This window comes from Ananas comosus, linkage group 13 (genome assembly GCF_001540865.1).
Source record: "Ananas comosus cultivar F153 linkage group 13, ASM154086v1, whole genome shotgun sequence".
Classification (NCBI taxonomy): Eukaryota; Viridiplantae; Streptophyta; class Magnoliopsida; order Poales; family Bromeliaceae; genus Ananas; species Ananas comosus.
In genome coordinates this window covers 11,090,646-11,109,791 of record NC_033633.1, presented here as the reverse complement: position 1 = coordinate 11,109,791, position 19,146 = coordinate 11,090,646, and the positions used below count along the sequence as shown (strand labels likewise).

At 36.3% G+C, this 19,146-nt stretch overlaps 1 protein-coding gene across 1 annotated transcript; it reads right to left on the bottom strand.

The window, feature by feature from the left end:
• On the bottom strand, window positions 4,532-7,205 carry LOC109719840 (probable glycerol-3-phosphate acyltransferase 3). Its single transcript, XM_020246675.1, has 2 exons — window positions 6,467-7,205; window positions 4,532-5,494 (listed from the first exon to the last, which is right to left on the bottom strand). The coding sequence occupies exons 1-2, from the start codon at window positions 7,160-7,162 to the stop codon at window positions 4,595-4,597; spliced, it is 1,596 nt and encodes a 531-aa protein (XP_020102264.1). The 5' UTR covers window positions 7,163-7,205; the 3' UTR covers window positions 4,532-4,594.

Sequence of the window (19,146 nt, the reverse complement as noted above, 5' to 3'; positions counted from 1 at the left end):
GGCTCGCTCGAGCTCGGCTCGAATTAATTTCAATCCAAGCTTGAGCTTAAATTTAGGCTCGAAATTAATTTCAAGCCGAATTTGAGCCGAGGTAAGCTCGCTCGAGCTCGGCTCGTTTCCACCCCTAACTATACTCATAGCTTTTAGTTATAATAGAAAATTCTCAAACCGAATAGATTATTACTAGATAATTTATTTCGATATTCAAAAACAGCCTTAGGTTTTGTTTGGATGTCAAAATAAGCAATCTAAAGATAACTTAAAAGGTATGAGAAATTTCTTATATAATTGGATGGTAGGAGTTTGACTTTTTAATTTTTGAAAGGCCATTCTATATATCCTTTAGTTGATAGAATAATATATCTCACATGTAATGTCATTTAAATTTATCTTAATTATTCTGAAAAATGACTTGAAAGACGAATATCCTATTCTGTTGGATTATGTAAAATTATGTTCCGAATCGATATCATGGTTAAAAAGTCAAAAATTTGAAGGTTAGGTTTCTGAAATTAAGTACCGAAACTTGAAATTTGAATACTTTCGCTAAAAAGTATCTCAGGAGTTCCTCATAACCCGAAACTATGAAAATTATTTTCTATATTGTATTCGGTACGTGACTTTGAGTACCGGTATATTGTCAGGATCAATACTCTAAGTTGAGTACTGGTACTCAACTCTGCAATGGGCCGGCTATATATGTTGGATTTGACTCTATATTAATTTGATATAATCTAATTCCTTATGATTAGGGATGGTTTAGGAACACTTTAAAGAGTATTCTCAAAAGGAGATCGACGGCTAGAAGTGAATCGGGCACTCGGATGGATAGTGGAGAGAGTTTTCTATAAGAATTCGAATTTTAGTGTTATATAAACTCTCGCAATTCATTTTTTAGACATGAGAGCTTCATTGTAGATCTCTAGTTGAGAGAAAATATGGACAGCTCTAGAGAGAGTTTTCTGTAATCCAATCTTATTCTTTTGTGCCGTGGATTAATCGAAGAACGCGTTGTGGTGGTCTTACCTGTAGACATAGGTCAACACACCATTGGCCGAACCACATAAATTCTATGCTAGCTCTTGTGGTTTTCTGTTCATTTTATTGCTTTGTTATCTTTGTTCTTATTTTCTACGATTGTTCTCAATAATCCCTCGGTCGGTTTCTCTTCATATTCCACTCTAGAAAATATTTGACCGTACTCCTTACTTTCAATCATAATAAAAAAATATGCTCGGTCCAAATAGGATATTAGTGGGTAATTTATTCTGGTATTCAAATATGGCCTTAATGTGCATACATGTTATGCGCTTGTATAATCATGTCAAAATCATCATTAATCATAAACCAACTTAGAAAAATGAAAACGATATGCTGAACGTTAATTGCTCTTTTTTTTTTTATTCGCTCTTCTTCTTCTTTTTTTTTTCTTCTTTTTTTTTTTTTGTGGTGATCGATCTTATTAGTAGCTCTGTACAAATCAAAACATGTTGCTAATTCTAAAGGCTCCTTTGGCTTTGAGAGTTGCTTAACGCTATTTAGATCTGAACGTCACGAATAAGATTCGATAACTTCCAACCTCAAGCCCCGCAGGCGTGCCCATAGTGTGTCCAAAACGGACACGGGACACGGAACACGGAATACGGCACGATCGAACACGACGATTCAATAACTTCCAAAAAATTAGGACACGGATATATGACATGAATATGGCTAATAAAATAAAATATTATTAATATAATAATATATTTATTATGTACATATATATTTTTTTGAGAGATAGGTAGTACGTTACCCGCTTCATTTATTTCATTTAGAAATAAACTTAGCTGGAAATGTGAATCAACTAGGATTCGAACTTGGGTCTTGAGTACCAACCATCAAACCCTTTGCCACTTGCTCTAGGGCCAAAATATGTCTCTTTTTATATTATATATGCATAAAAAAATAAAAATAAAAATAAAAATAAATTTTTTTTAATGGGATGTGTAATAGACCTGTGTCGAACGCACGCCCATAGTGTGTCCACGTGGGACATAAGTCCGACACAGAGATGCGCGCGTCCGATACAAACACACGAGATTTATTAAAGTGTCTGTTATACATAGATTTAAACCAAAATGAGTTGGTGAGAAGGTATATATGTAAAGATATGCTTACAATAAGGCTGCATACTATCTTAATGGAACCAATCCGATCTACATTGCATGCTATTCTTTACGAAAACAAACAGAATATTAAGTCCGACACTGAGATGCGTGTGTCCGATATATACAAACACACGAGGCTTATTGAAGTGTCTGTGATACATAGATTTAAACCAAAATGAGTTGGAGAGAAGGTATATATGTAAAGATATGCTTACAATAAGGCTGCATACTATCTTAATTGAACCAATCCGATCTACATTACATGCTATTCTTTACGAAAACAAACATAATATTTTTTATTTTTATATTTTACTGCACGTAGAGCGTACTCCATGCAATCCTTGACGGAGCCCATGCAAAAGAAGAATCATTTATATTATATAGGTGTTAATTAATGGACCTAATGATATGACTATCGCCTTTCGGCCCATAGTCTAAGCCCAATATCTGTATAGCTTGGGTTGGGCCTAGGGGTGTAATGTGGGCCGTGCCGGGCCGGCACGGCCCACATTTTTCGGGCCAAATCTGGCTAGGGTCAAGCCCTGCCCGGCCCGGATTTAATTTCGGGCCGGACCGTACCGGGCCTAATTTTTCTATCCTCTGGCCTGGCACGGCCCTTTGGCCCGGAAGGCACGGGCCGTGCCGGGGCGGGCCGTGCTTCGGGCCGGCCTACAAAGTATTTATTTTTTAAAAAATAAATAAATTTGTATTATTTATTTAAAAAAAAAAAAAGAAAAATGTTATAGACTTTTGGTCCAATGGACCAAAAAGTCTTTGGTCCATTGGACCAAAAGTCCTCCTCCCAAGGTCTGCCTCAGCAAACCTTGGGAGGAGAGCTCCTGGGAAGGAGAGCCCTCCTCCCCGGGAGCTCAGAACCCATGGCCCAAAGCAATGGGATGCGGGCCGGGCTGGCCCGGCTGGCACGGCCCAAGCAGGTCGTGCCGTGCCGGGCCGCCCAACCTACCCTCCGGCCCGACACTGCCCAGGCCCGATTCGGCCGTGCCGTGCCGGGCCGTCGGGCTCCAAAATGGTGGCCCAGCACGGCCCAGGAATTCGGGCCGGCTCGGCCCGGCACGGGTGCTACAGTACCGTGCTGTGCTGTGGCCCGGCCCGAGGCCGTGCCGGGCCGGGCGGCCCACGTGCCGCCCGGCCCGTTTTACATCCCTAGTTGGGCCACAAAACCAATCTACAAAAATTGAGAACTAATGTGGTGTATACAGAGAGAGAGAGAAAGAGAGTAGGTCTGGTGTGCTATTAGAAACACGGAGGCCTTCGTACTACTAAACTACTTTCGATGATAGAATTTTTGAATTGACGATCAACTCCGTTAGACTTGATCTAGCGCATTTGAAGTACCTAGAAAATAAATTTTCTGATTTTTCAATATAATTTACCTAATGATCAAAAGAACTCAGAATCAACCGTTGAAAATAAAAATTTTATAACAAGTTATGATACAGTACTAAAACTTTCAATCAGAAATATTAATCTTGATGTAGCTAGTATAAAAAATTTTCCATCAAAATTTTATCTAATTTGAATATTTCTACACTGTTAAACTTGCAAACAGCATACATCAACTATTAAAAATTATTAATTTTGAACTCTTTCGATCACTAGGTAAATGATATCAGAAATCCGTAAAATTTATTTTCTAGGTACTTCAAATATGTTAGATCAAGTCTAACGAAACAGATTTTTGATTCAGAAGCTCCAACCACTGGGCTAACAAATGTGTATTTAATTATGATGCATTATATTAGAGAGAAAAGGAGTTTATATGGGTTCAGGTAATTTTCACATTATTTTTTAGGTTACAATGATAGATTGTCCATGTAATATCTAGATATTTCGACATGATCCCTATAATTTTTAATTTAAATATTAGTCTCTAAACTTTGCTCATAGACATTTTACCCACTTTAATAAGCAAAAAATTATTTTTACATGAAATTCAATGATTGTTATTTCTTTAACTTTTAAAATTTATTATTTATTTTTTGGCGCCTGGGTTTTGGAGTTTAAGAAGTTTTACTATTCCATAATTAATTAATAATTAAATAGAAATTCAGGATATTGGATCAATTTTAATTAACTATTAATACCAAAAATTCATAATTATCTTTATATCTTAATGCTACAAAAAGAAACACAAGAAGCAACAATTTATATATATATATATATAGAGAGAGAGAGAGAGAGAGAGAGAGAGAGAGAGAGTGCTAACAAAAGTTTAAAAAATCCATATAATATATTTCAACAATATATATTACATTCATTAAGGAAAAAGGGGAAAAAAAACAACATATATATGGAGAAAAAAAAAAAAGAACCATATAAAGGAACAAACACATTAAAGAAAAATAACTAAACCTATTAACTAAAATGAAGAAAACCACCTTAACTGTATAGACTTTTATACAACAAGATTATTGTTTATGTGCTTATTTAGGAGGTGCAACACTCCCATCATTCCCTGCAAGAATCATGTACTTATCTTTCCTTGTAAGCATGGTGCACTCAAACCCTAATGCTTTACCAATCTCTCTTTGTACATGGTTGGCCATGTCAATGCTGCTACACTCCCCCTTTCTCACAACACTTGTATCTACCTTCTCAAGCAACTCCACCTCATAACACATGCTAGGGTTCATCAAATAGTACAACGGGTCGAGACTCTTTGATCCTCCAGCCGTCGTGGCATAAAACATGCTGACATGAACATTTAACGCCACTGGGACTATCTCGTCGCTCAGTTCTGTGAATAGAGGGCTGAATCTTAGTAGATATGGTTCTCTGCAAGTAGTTCCCTCGGGGCAAACGACGACGCTCTCCCCCTGGCTTAACTTCTTCGCCATCATGTTACCGTCTTTTTCCCTATTTCTCGTCAGCCTAACCGTCTTTATAGGCGACAGGATCTCGGAGACGCGACTTAAGCTATAGGTGACTGCGCGAACGGGCTTGTTAAGCATAATTGAAACGTAGATGGGGTCGATGAGAGTCCTGTGGTTGCAAACATACAGTTGACCGTGTTGTTTCGATGCATGATGATCACTTGAACTTTGTGGTAAGAGATTTGATGGGTGTACTCCCTTGAGCCTCCACTTCATCCCAGTTAGAGCTAAAACTGGAGTGGAGACCTTGTAAGGTAGTGAGACGCCAATGATGAGCCTAAGGATTGCAAGGATGAGGCCAAAGGGGAGCCACATAAACATGAATGTTGTGTTTGTTGGGGTGGGCTTGAATGCAATTCTCCCATCATGGAAAATCAATGGTCTTGGATGCTTTTCTCTGGGCATAGGGTGCCAAACTCTTTTGTCCTTCTCACCCACCAAGTATATTTTCTACACAAGAGAACAAAAACAAGTTAGGGAGAGAAAAGAGAGGAGAGGGGATTCAGGGGACTACGTATATATAGTAATCTGTCATCTATCCCATCTCTACTTTCAAACTTTGCCATTCTTTAAAAAAATATATAATAATTCTCGAGTTTGAAAAAGATTACACTTTACTAGTTAGTGAGAGACTAAAATAATAATTTTTTGAGAAAGATATAGCATAGAAACTATTGCTTGGACTTATTGCACCATATTTTGCATGTATTATTCAGTAACCTGCCATCCATTATATTTTTACTTTCAATTTTGTTACAATTAAAAAAAAAATACAATTGTTGCATTTGTAAAAGGCTAGAGGATTAAATCAAGAGTTGGGTGGATGTAATATCCACTGGATGGTCCACGATTGATGTAGCGGACCAGGTCCAAGCAAAAATTAACATAGAGAGAGAGGTGTACTTGGTTCGGTTTGGTTTGGATTTTAGGAAATTTTCAAACAAAACCCAATTTTTCGATTTGAAAAAACTTCCGAACCGAATCAAACTGATTTTTCAAATGAACCAATCCAAAGCAAATCGAATTGATTCAGTTTGGTTCGGTAGCTTTTAAAATTCCTATTTTCATATAAATTAATTTATAATGTAAGAATCAATATTGAATCATTACAAAAGTTGCATAACAAAAAATTGATCATAAACATAGAATTCTAAAAAGTGTGTTTATATATGATCAAGATTTGATTATAAAAGAAAATTTGGTAGCAATAGTACTATTCGGTATTCGATTCTGTTCAGACCGAAATATGAATTTTAGCTACTTTCAAAAAATCGAACTGAAACCGAACTAAAAATCATATAAATCGAACCAAATTGGCTTATTCGGTTTAGTTCGATTTGGTTTTCTGTTTGGAACCAAACTGTAAATACCCTTAGAGAGAGAGAGAGAGAGAGAGAGAGAGAGAGAGAAAGAGACACTAACCTTACAATGAGAGAAGAGAGGGATATGAAGAGACACAGTGGAGCTTGAGAAACCAACTATGTCAATATCCTCTTGCTCCTCTATTTTGATCAACTCCTTCAAATCAAATCCCTCCCTCACTTTACCTTCCTCCTCCATAAACCCGGTGTAGTAACCATGAAACTCCTTCAACTCCCTCCCTATCACCACATCCACCTCCAAATAATCCTTCAAAAAACCCTCCACCATCACCCTTGGCATTTCACTAACACAAACCTTCTTAGAACCCTTGTTCAATGCCTCAAACCCTTCCAACCCCACATCCTCCAAAAAGAACTTGGGCAAAACACTCCTCCCTACTCTAAACCCTTTCTTTTTGATCCCGCAAAAGCTAACGAAAACCATGATTTTGAGCCCCAACTCATCGCTAACGCAACAAAGGAGAGGGTACAAAACTAAGAGGAGGAGTCCCCTCAAGAGCCCACCTCCCTCCAAGGCCACAAGCATGAAGTAGGGGAATTTGGATTGAGACCTCAACAACCCTCCCTCCACATCACAAACTACAACTTGGTTGGAATTTTTATCTAAAGAAGAGTAGTGTTGCAACTTTGAGTATAGGGTTGTAGGAGTTTTCCTAGAGAGAGGTTTGGCATGAAGAAAAGAGAGAAAAGAGAGAAAGGAAGAGAGCAAGAATGAGCTAGCCTTCTTCTTCGCCATATCGAAATCAGCTGATCACAGGGAAATTCAAGCTACCCTTTGGGTCCTTTTATAGATTGGAACCTCACAACACTGCATCCGACTATTTTGGACCCTGACCCATAAAGAGTTAATCAAAAGATACTACTTGGATTTCCTTGTAGCAAGTTATGTGTCTAGTTAGTTAGGTTTGTACTTTGTCCATCATGTTAAGCATTTATTTTGGACTTTTCCTGTTATGTACGTCAAACGCGTTAGTTATTACGAGATATCAGAATAAATCTTAAACCACTTCTGCTAGAAATATTATGTTTTTTCTACAACAAGTATTTCACAAGAAATTTGCATCTGACTGTATAGTACCAACTACCGATCCTTTTATTACTTGCGTTAGGGATAGTCGGTTCAACTTATAATGTTTACAAAGAAAATTTTTATTTGTACACTTTTATGCAAATTATATATACGGAGATAACTTATCGCTATTTCTTAATTAGGCATGCATATACGACTTTATTTTCTCCTCCTACAAAAGGTTTTGGGTTCAACCTCTACCTACTAGGTACATGGTTAAAGCTCAATAACTAACTAAATCTTCATATATTTAATCATCTGTAAAATTTCAAGTGTCTTATATATTAGTCTAAATTATAAAAAGACCTCAATTAATAAACTATCAATTTGCCATGTCTTAACTATCCTCGTGCATTAAAAATTGTATAAATTATTAGTCTAAATTATAAAAAGACCTTTAGCCCATGTCTTAATTAACTATCCTCGTGCATTAAAAATTGTATAAATTATTTTCTACACTTTGCCATTATCTCAAATATGTCTAGCTATATATGCAGAACAATTATTGAATTCAACGATAAAATTTCATAAAAATAAGTTTTATAAATAAGGTTACTTATAAGCAATTAATGCAATAGAATTATATAAATTTGAATAAGCTAGGTTGCTCAATAAACTATCAATTTTTATAGTATTAATTAGCAACATAATAGACCTCTTTTAATTATCTGAGTTTTTTTCTATGTTTTTGAGTTACAAATTAATGCAGGAGATTTACTAAGTTACAAAAAATGAGCTCCTATGCTGTTAAAAGTACCAAGTTATTGGTGTTTGTATATTTTTGGCCGTTGGATTAAGAAAAGTGCGGTTAAGATGATGTGGGCCTCCTAGGGTTGAGTGGGTAGTTGGTTGAATAGTATATCTAACGATTGAAAATGATCAAATTAAGACATAAATCTAACGGTAAGAAATTTACAAGCACCAAGTGCTTGGTACTTTTACAAACACCATAACCGAATACGGACTCTGCATTTTATATATATTTTGGCTTTATAATAACAATATTATACACGCTATATATAAGTGAGAATGTTAAACATATATAAATATTATGAATATTTATAAATTATAAACTATTAGGTACCAACTTTTAGGTGACGCATCCTACGTGGCACGTACTGTGGCATACATAGTAACACGGGTTTCGTGTGGAATTAAAGTTAATTGGGTGATGCATGCATGTCATTGCGCCGTGATTTACGTGTACAGTTTGAGTTCAATTAATTAGGAGGAAAATAATAATAATAATAATAATAATAATAAGCCTACAGAGTTTGTTTATTTGTAATATAATTAAGTTATAGTTAAGGGACTCTTTGTTCTCGTAATTAAAATTATGAAAAAGAATTTTCAGAGAACAAATTCTTTTCATAATTTTTTTCGTCTATTTGATTGCAAGAGAAACTAGCTTTTTTAAAAATATTGTTTCTAAATTTTATGAAAAAAAGTATTTTTGTTTTTCTTAAAAAAATCGAAAAACAGAAATACTAATTTATCATAAAATTTTAAAACATAAATTATCAAAAAAAATTTAAACCAAATTACACGAAAGACTAAAAAAAGAGATTTTTCATAAAAACTTTTTTTTCTCAAAATTTTTTTTTTATGCTTTTCCGATGAATCAAACACCGCCTTAAGAGAGAAGGTTGGAACAGGCTTATGCTTTTAATTAAACTGGAAAAAATAAGTAGAAAAATAGAAAGAAAAAAAAAAAATTGGAACAATAACTATCATGTGGGGCTAATTTTTTTTCTTTCTCCGTGAGAATGGGACTACTCTTGATGCTGTGTTGAGTTGTTTGGAATGGAACACTAATTTGGACTCATATAGCAAATATGGTCAAGGGATAGGGATTTTGTGGAACCTAACTTATTTTTACTTTTGTGAGGTTAATTAATACATTGTTGTGCATCTAGAGACCATTTTTGGTCAAATTAGTGGAGTTAGTTAATCTCTACACATAACTATCAAATTCACTTTTTGGTAAAGCTTTAGTCCAAAATATTGCTTGAAGTATTAGTGCTTAAGTTTTAATAGTTCATAATATTAATGTACTAATTCTTATGGGACTATTAGTCCATGGTGATTAATTAAACTGTCTACGTAGAAGTCTTGATGTCCTCGTCAGGCTTGTACACATGCATCTCTTCCCCTCCTCCTAACAAGTGCGCACTTACGTCGTTGAGAGTAACATTTGAGATAGATACACATGAGTAACAAGTTCCACATAATAATACCATTAGCAATGGTAATCATACTAAAGAACTGTAACAACCCAACCTAATAAAAATAATTTATTGGACCCAAACTACATGCCCAAAAATACTTAAATTCAATTATTATTATTAGTTTGTTCTTCACTTATAAACTCATTAAACTGTCCCGACCACTTTATCCGATTAGGACTATATTTACTAGTCTTGTCATTCAAACCCTAGTATAACCTGTCATTTAATTTCAAATTCTGACTTAATCTGTCATTTCTGTCACTCCCAAACCCTGGCTTAACCCGTCATTTATTTCCAAACCCTGGCTCAACTGAGGCTCATCGACTCATCATATATTATTGGCTGATAATTGACTCGGATACCAAATATAACGATCCCGACTTACTAGCAATAATAATTCGTTAGATCCAAACTATCAATACAAAATGCTTAAGTCCAAACTACTATTACTAATATGTCTGTCACTTATAAACCATCACACTCTCCTACATCATTCGAAGTGGAACTATTGGAGTGTCATAAGAACTTAACTCCACTTATTAGTAATAGTAATTTACCGCGCATACTTCGGTGGGTTTCGAGGGCATAGCCCCAATTGTTGTACTTGTGGCCACCCTCATCGGTTAAGGATAATGTCTGAAACTCACGATCAACTAGCTTGGCATGAGAGGAGTTGAGCTAGGATACTTTTACAAGTATCACCCACATGGTGCTATTAGGTTTTTAGCCATTGGATCTACTTCTTGATTACTAATAGTCCTTGGATCAAACACTATTCCACCTACCACCACCTACCACCACCTACCACCATCATCTCAACCTCACATTTCTCCATCCAAGAGCTAAAAATACTAAAGCACCACCCCAATGATACTTGTAAAAGTATTCTAGCTCCACTCGCATGAGAATACGTACGCACAATTAGAAATGATCTTTATTTGATTGTCATATGTAAAAACCTTGACTCATCGATCAACTTACTATTATTGCTGGTTATTTATTGAAGTCTAAATATATCCCAATCTCCTCCCAATAAATGCGCATTTATTATTGCTGTATTGTTGGCATCCAAGGTTGAGGGTAACATCTATCAGATCATGCACGATCAATTAGTGCATACTATTTTAGGAATGATTTGATATATAGTTGTATAAGAAACTTAGCTCAACTGACTAGTATTAGTAACTCATTGGGTCCAAACGTGTTTCTCGATCTTGTACTGCTCTCCTCTATTAAGTACGCAGTTAGGTGGATTTTAGAGATACTGATCCATTGTTGTCATCGTCTGTACGAGTGGTTGAGGATAACATGCACGATTGATCGACTAGTTCTGCGTGACGATACATACAGTTTGGATTAATGGATTTCGATAGCCATACGTAATGGTTCAACTTAAGAGACTAATAATTAATTGGCTAAAAGTACGTACTTAAACTCAAGTTGTTGATATATCTGTTAGAATTTAGTTAGATTTATAGTAAAATTTTAATTAAATTAGGATAAATATTTATGTTTAGTAGAAATAAATTTACTTCGACTTAGGTTTTAGTTAGAGTAGAATTTTAATTGTATTTGAATTTAGGTACATTTTTGGTAGAACTTTATATATATATATATATATATATGGCCTTTTTGCATAAAAAATCCACTTATTTTGAGCTTTTGCAAAATCGGGTCACCTTTTTCGTTTTTACAAATTCGGTCCACTTTTTCAGCAAACTGACCAAAATACCCTTATTACTTTTTCTCTTTCCTCTTTCTCTCTCCTCTTCGTTCTCTCGTTCTTTTTTTTTTCGCCGAAAAAAAATAGCGAAAGCCAGGCGGGCGCGCCACCGGAGCACCGCCAGGCGGGCTCTTCTTCTTCTTCTTCTTCCTGCAGGACCAATTTTTTTTTCTCTTTTTCTTTTTCTTCTTCTTTTTCCTCCTGCTGGAGCTTTTTTTTTTTTTTTTTGTCCGTTTCTCTTTTTTTCTCTTACCGCGCCGTTCGGCGTCCACGCAGCCCGTCGTGGGTTCATTCGGTCGCCGCCCATCGACCTCTGACCCCCGCGCGGCCGACGACCCCCGCCCTCCCCCCCTCCTCTTCTCCAACCGCGCCCCGCCCCGCCCCGAGCCCACCCACCCCAACCACCCACCACCCCCCCGCCGTACATCTCACGTCGCGTCGCGGCCCACATCTCCACGCCCTTGCTGGCGAGCACTCTCCGCGCCCGTCGCCGACCACGTCCCAACCTCACCCGCCACTCCACCCCTCCCCGCGGCAGAGCAGAGTCACGCAGGAAGAGCAAAACAGTGCCCGCGGAGCACAACTCTACCTTATCTTCCGGCGTCCGTCGCTAGGGGCGAGGGCGTGGGCGGACGACGTGGTGAGGAGGATGGTCACGACACGGAGTGTTCTTCCTCGCTACCAGAGCATGACCCGTCCTTCGTGCACGGCGTCGCTCCCGGGCAGGACCTCTTCTCCGTCACGGGGCCGGTGCAACCGGCGGCTGGCGGCGGGCGGCAAGTAGCTTCAGTAATGATGTATTGGTGCACAATTACACCATTTAATGGTGTATTACACGGCAATGGTACACATTAATTACACCATTACATCCATTAATGGTGAATGTCACCATTCCCGTTTTTTTTTTTTTTGCCGACACGACCGCCGCAGCCCTGGGAGCGTCCACGCGCGTCCTTCCTTTTCGACGACAGAGATGTCCCGCCTCCTCCGCCCTAATCGCCGCGCGGTCGTCGCGCTAGTCCGGCGCGCGCGCAGGAAGAGGCTGCGGAGTTCGTTAACGGCGGGCGGCGCGCTGATCGGAGCGAACGCGGGGGACTCGCCGACGCCATCGACGCGCTCCGGGATTAGGCCTGCCTGCACTGGCCATCCGCGCAGGGCCGCCGGACCTGTCCAACTGCTGGCTGGAGTTCCGACTGTGACGTCGAGCCCTTCCCGGGCGCACGGCACGACGCCGCTCGATGCGCTAGCGCCGGCGGGGGAGGCACTGATCGCGGAGGATTCTGCTCCTTGCGCGGGGCTAGGCAGTGCGGCGGGCCGGGTCGGCTCGGCAGGCCGATGCGCGCGGCGGGAGGGACGGCCTAGCGGAGCGCGCTGGGCGGGCTTGTGTCGTGCTTCTCTTCTCGCTTCTTTCTCTTCTCTTCTTCATTGGTGTATGGTGCACCATTAACCCATATGTGTTATTTCATGTGTAATGGACCATTGCACCATTACACCATTAATGGTGCACCATTACACCATGAAATTACACCATTAATGGTGTAATGGTGCACCATTGCCCCCTTCCCTCCCATCACGTGCGGCACGCACGGGGCCCACTCCATCCTCTTCACCCTCTCCCACCACCTCCCCACGGCGCGCGGGGGCGAGCTTGGGGGCTCAGCGGGGGAGGAGCGGCGCGCGGGGGCGAGCTCGACGACGCGGCGCACGGGGGCGAGCTCGGGGGCGCAGCTGTAGCGGCGGAGGAGCGGCGCAGGGAGGAGCAGGAACTTGGCGAGGAGGATGGAGTAGCGGTCGCGGCGCGTGCCGTAGACCCACTCGCGGCGAGCGGGATCGAGGTCGTGGGCGCGGCCGAAGAAGCCAACGAGGGGCGGCGCGGGGCCGGAGCGGGAGGAAGAAGAAGAAGAAAAAGAAAAAGAGAAAAAAAAATTGGTCCTGCAGGAAGAAGAAGAAGAAGAAGAGCCCGCCTGGCGGTGCTCCGACGGCGTGCCCTCCTGGCCTTCGCTTTTTTTTTTCCGGCGGAAAAAAAAAAAGAACGAGAGAACGAAGAGGAGAGAGAAAGAGGAAAGAGAAAAAGTAATAAGGGCATTTTGGTCAGTTTGCTGAAAAAGCGGACCGAATTTGCAAAAACGAAAAAGGTGCGATTTTGCAAAAGCCCAAAATAAGTGAATTTTTTATGCAAAAAGGCCTATATATATATATATATAGCTTCATATATTGTATTCAATTATTAATTAGGCTAGGTGAGGTACGGCCTATATTGTCAAGAGCTCGGGTGTAGAAGCTCTTTGTTGGTACCGCTGAGAGAGACCTCTTTTATATATATATAGTCCGGCTACTATACTCTTATGAGTACGATCGTCATCGTACTCATAAATTGTTTTCGATGATAGAGCTTCCGAAACGACAATCTACACCGTTAAATGTTATTTAGAGCATTTAAAACTGCTAGAAATTAAATTTCATAATTTTTCGACATTATTTACCTTACGATCAAAAACTCACAAAATTGATCATTTTTAACAGTCGGTATGGAATACTTGCTAGTTTAACGGTGGAAAAGAATCGGAATAGGTTGAATTTTTGATAGAAAATTCTATTAGGTACCTAGATAAAGATCAATAACTCCGATCTTAAATTAAAGAATCCGATCATCCATTTTTAGGACGTCGTTCGATTTTGACCATTCATTTTATACCCGCTTGATGGACTTTATTATGATTTCGAAAAACTACGAAATTTATTTTCTAGAAGTTTCAAATACTCTATATCATATTTAACGGAGTGAATCGTCGATTCGGAAGCTCTATTATCGAAAACAACTTATGAGTACTAAGAGCCCACTACTCATAATAGTATATTAGCCCTACTCTATATATATATATATATATATATATATATATAGGTTGGAGTTGGAAATTACTCATCAGAGGTAGAGTTCTCATTGAACACCCATTTTGTATTTCGATGATGGAGCTCTCAATTATCGGACAGTTCGGCACCGCTTGGAACATTATCTATACCACTTGAAGTATCTAGAAATCAAATTTCATACTTTTCCGATATTATTTTCTTGTCCATCAAGTGGGCGTTAAAATGAATGGCTGAAAATGAATATCCTCTAAAAAATGATGATAGAAATTTTGTAATCATGATCAAGAATATAGATCTTGTTCTAAATAGTTTAAAGAATTTTCTAACCAAAATTCAATTGATTTGGATAGCTTTACACCGTTAAACGAGAAAACCCCTCATAGCAACCATTAAAATTACTAATTTTGAAACCCTTTGATCATTAGGTAAATGATGTCGAAAAGATTTGAAATTTAATTTCTAAATACTTCAAGTGATATAGATCATGTTCAACGGTACCAATCGTTGATTTGAAAGCTCCATCATCAAAAACAAATGGGTGGCAACAGAGTCCGTTTGCTACCGATAGCATTCCAGCTCAACTCTCTCTCTCTCTCTCTATATATATATAGCTTCATATATTGTATTCAATTATTAATTAGGCTAGGTGAGGTACGGCCTATATTGTCAAGAGCTCGAGTGTAGAAGCTCTTTGTTGGTACCGCTGAGAGGGATCTCTTATTAGGTGGTGTCGGCGCCGCGAAGAGATTGCTTAGGGTGTGTTTGGTTCCACGTAAAATTATGAAAAAAAAAATTTTGATGAAAAAATATTTTACGTCGTTTATGTTTGATTTGTAGAAAAAGAAAAGTAGTTTTTCACAACGGTTGTTTGGTTGAAAGAAAAAAAAAATATAAATATAAATTATTATATATTTTTTTTTGTTTTACATATTTTATATTATTAATATATAATTATTATCATATTATATATATATTAATATTATAGTTTATATTTAAAAATAAAAAATATTTAAAATATATTATGCAATAATTAAATATATAATATAATATTTAATAGTATATATTTAATACTATAAAATAAATTAATAGATGTAAAATATTATATAATAAATATATTTATAAATAAAATATTATTTTTAATATATATATACATATATAAATATATATTTATATATATAGTATATATATATATTATATATATATATATAAAAGATGGGGGAGAGAGGTCCACCGCACCCAGTGGACCTCTCTCTCGTGGTCCACGAGGTGGGGTGCGCCTCGTGGACCGCGCACCTGTGAAAAGAATTTTTCAAAAAAAAATTTTTATGGATAAACAAACGCTCAGAATTGTATTTTTCCGTTGAAAAATTTTTTCGGGGCGATTTTACAGGGAACCAAATAGGGCCTTAGGTCGAATTTAATGCATCTACTACGCTCATACGTTAAGAGAGATTTCTGAATTTGTGAAAGAGGAGAGAGGGGTTATAGAGTTCGGATTGAAACTACTCTACACAGAAGAGGAGTCGGGTCTAACTAAGGATGTCAATGGATCGGATTTAGGACGGATTTTCAAAAACCCGAATCCAAACCCGATTCCAATCTTGAATCCTAAACCTGAACCCGACGAATTTTAAAAATCCAGATCGAAACCCGAAACTGAACCCAAAAATTCTAACTCGAAACAATTATTTCTCTTTTCAATATTTCAAAATATATTACATTAAATTTAAATTTTTAAAATACAAATTCAAATATAACATTAAATTTTTATATACATATGATATATAATATAAAATAAATTCAAATCCGGTCGGGTTGGGGTTCGAGTCAAGTACAGTCAAAATTCATATTCGAATTTATATTCATTGGATTTTTATTTTTCATATCCATATCCAAAATCGTAATCGTTTAGCATAGGATAAATTCGCTTCGTTCGGGTTCGAATTCCGATAAAATTTTGGGTATCCATACCTATTGACATCCCTAGGTCTAATTCTTTTTTTGGTTAGTGAATCTTTTTTTTTTTTTCGTAATTGTGGCATCGATAGCTTTTATGATAAAAATTTGATTCGATGCTTTGGTTACAGAATCCCCACACCCGGTATCGAAACGAGTACCAAATCAACAGCAATCGCCAATCGGTATCAAAACAGATTACGGATTCTCGAAATATGGTATCGCTACTAGAATCCCAACAATTATTTCAAATAGATCACAGTTATTCGATAAGAAACTTTTGAAATCTTAATGATTCCTAGCTTTCAAGAACAATTGATTCAAGCATAGTTTGATATTGAGGCCTATCTCACACTATTAAATAAAATAGAGTTGGTATAAAAGCATATAGAGAAATGCTTCTGCATTCTCCGGTGGTACTGTGAAAAATATATCGTAACCAACTCATTGCGATATGCGAAACGCAATATTACGTACGGAAACGAACAAGGCATTTTTCAATCATACTTGCTCATCGCATGTAATGTAATCTCTCCACAATTACAAATGAAGCCTCAGCCTCCACAATTCCAAACTATTCCAAACGAAGCCTCAGCCTTTCAACCATATGACCCACCATAATTGAAAACGGGGCAATTGCTTATATATCAGTGAAAAGTTCTCGGACTTTTCGATTTATCCCTCTTAGAAGGCTAATATTGAAAATATCCTTTCTACGTTTCAACCTATTTCTAATATACTCCTAATGTTAAAATTTATTAATGAACTCTGTTATTTTTATAAAATTACTATTTTTTCTTTCAAATATACTCTTCCATTATCACTGACTTTCTTATTTGCCCCTAAAGTCGAGGACACAAAAAATATTTTGACTTTTGGTCTTTTTCAATATACCCCTCTACTGTCACCAATATTTCTTATTTGCACTTAAGTTAAGGATAAAATTGGTATTTTAATTTTTTTTAACTATGGTAGATATTTAACTCATGTTTAACCCAAGTTAACTTAACAGGAGATAACTGCGGAGGTATTTTATAATAACGGTGGAATATATGAGGGGTATTTTAGAAAGAAAAAAAAAAAGTAAATCTATTTTCAAACGTACGAGGATATATAGATAATTATCTCATTGAAAAAATAGGACTACTATGTCATTTTCCTCGTTTGTTACGAGTCTATTTGTTCTACAATGTGATATTGTACTATTTTTTAAAAAAATATTGCTTTAGTAGTGCAATAAATAAAAAGCACTTAATTAGAACTTTTGTTTGAATCAATGCGCTCCATTTGTTGTACGTGCCTTGAAAAATTATGATAATATCGCATTTCGGATGTCACAATAAGTTAATTATGTTATATTTCGTGTGGTCTCATCTAAAAACACAAAAACACATCTATGTATGCTTTAATTTCAACTTTATTTCATCTATCAATATTATGATAAATTTCAAATATCAAACAAGTTCTAAATGTGAGATATGATTCAAACTCAAAATTTTTTATTCTGATACCACATAAGATAACAAATTACTCCACAATTGCAAGCCGATAAAAAATAATACTTTTATATTTTTATATTCAACAAATTTATGCTTCAATGAATGCTTTTCACAGAAGCATCAATTAAACATTTGTAGATATAATATGACTCACAAGAATGCCAATACTTAGACAACGAAAGTTAATTTGTTTTATACATCATAACAATCACATCAAATAAAAAGTAAAAACACATCATCACCAACACATGAAAAAAGTCTACATTAAATGGTTAGTAATTTGAACTTAATCATATAAAACAATGACCATCTCATTGGAAAATTAAACACCACATGTGACAATAAGCTTTAACAGTTATTCGTCAAATCTCATAATTCATGTATTTAATTAACCTTAAAATTTGAGAACTAGAGATATATTTAGTTAGGAAAATATCACAATCATGATCACAACCTCACCCCCCGCAAAAAATTATCCAAGTGTTAAGGTTCTCAAAATTTAAATTAATTCAAAAATACAGTGAGGTTAAAATAATAGGATCGTAAAGTAAAATTTAAATTTCACGTGTAGAATAAATTTAGACAATAAATTTTCAATATATATATATATATATATATATATATATATATAGTATGTATTTAGATTAGTATAAATCCAAATTAACCATACAATTTGAGTTTTGAGCTTAAAATAAATCAAAACAAAAGAGTTTTACTAAAATAAATTGAAAAGAAAAAATAAATTGGACAGAACCGTTTAGTTTTAAGATTAGAAGTAAATTAAGACCATGGAAGTTTAACATAATAAAGGAAATAAATTTAAGGCTAAATTATAGAAAACCCTCCTGCAAATACTTATTTTTTTATTTTTTTCCCCTGACTTTTAAAACCTATATTTTACCCCTTTAAAATTTCAAAAATATTTTTAGGACCGTACAGCGTTAATGAAGGGGACAAAATGATCAAATTACCTTTACTTTTTTTATAAAAAAATAATTTTTTAATATATTTCTATCATTTTAAATAGTATTTTTGGCATAAATTAAACATAATTATGATAGAACTTTGTCGTAGAGAGACTAAATGTAATAACTTGAAAATGCGTAAAAACTTTATAGAAAATTTTTTTATAATTTAACCTAAATTTAATAATACAGAATAAATTTGGAGTCACAATCCACCACAAAATTTCTTGCTTCAAAATTACGCCATTTGGTGCAACACTACTTTAATATTATAATAATAATAAAATAATAATAATATATAAGATTAGTTTTGGCACCACATATATAAAGTGTTTCATTCAATTAAATACAAACACATTTTGGTTGTTACATTCACATCCTGATGTGATGTTTTATAGGTAAAACATTT

Excerpts from the sequence above, each read along its gene's own strand:
- LOC109719840 (XM_020246675.1), bottom strand. The coding sequence starts at position 7,162 with ATGGCGAAGAAGAAGGCTAGCTCATTCTTGCTCTCTTCCTTTCTCTCT. Across the intron at positions 5,495-6,466 it reads CTCTCTTCTCTCATTGTAAG|AAAATATACTTGGTGGGTGA; the intron begins GTTAGTGTCTCT and ends TCTCTTGTGTAG.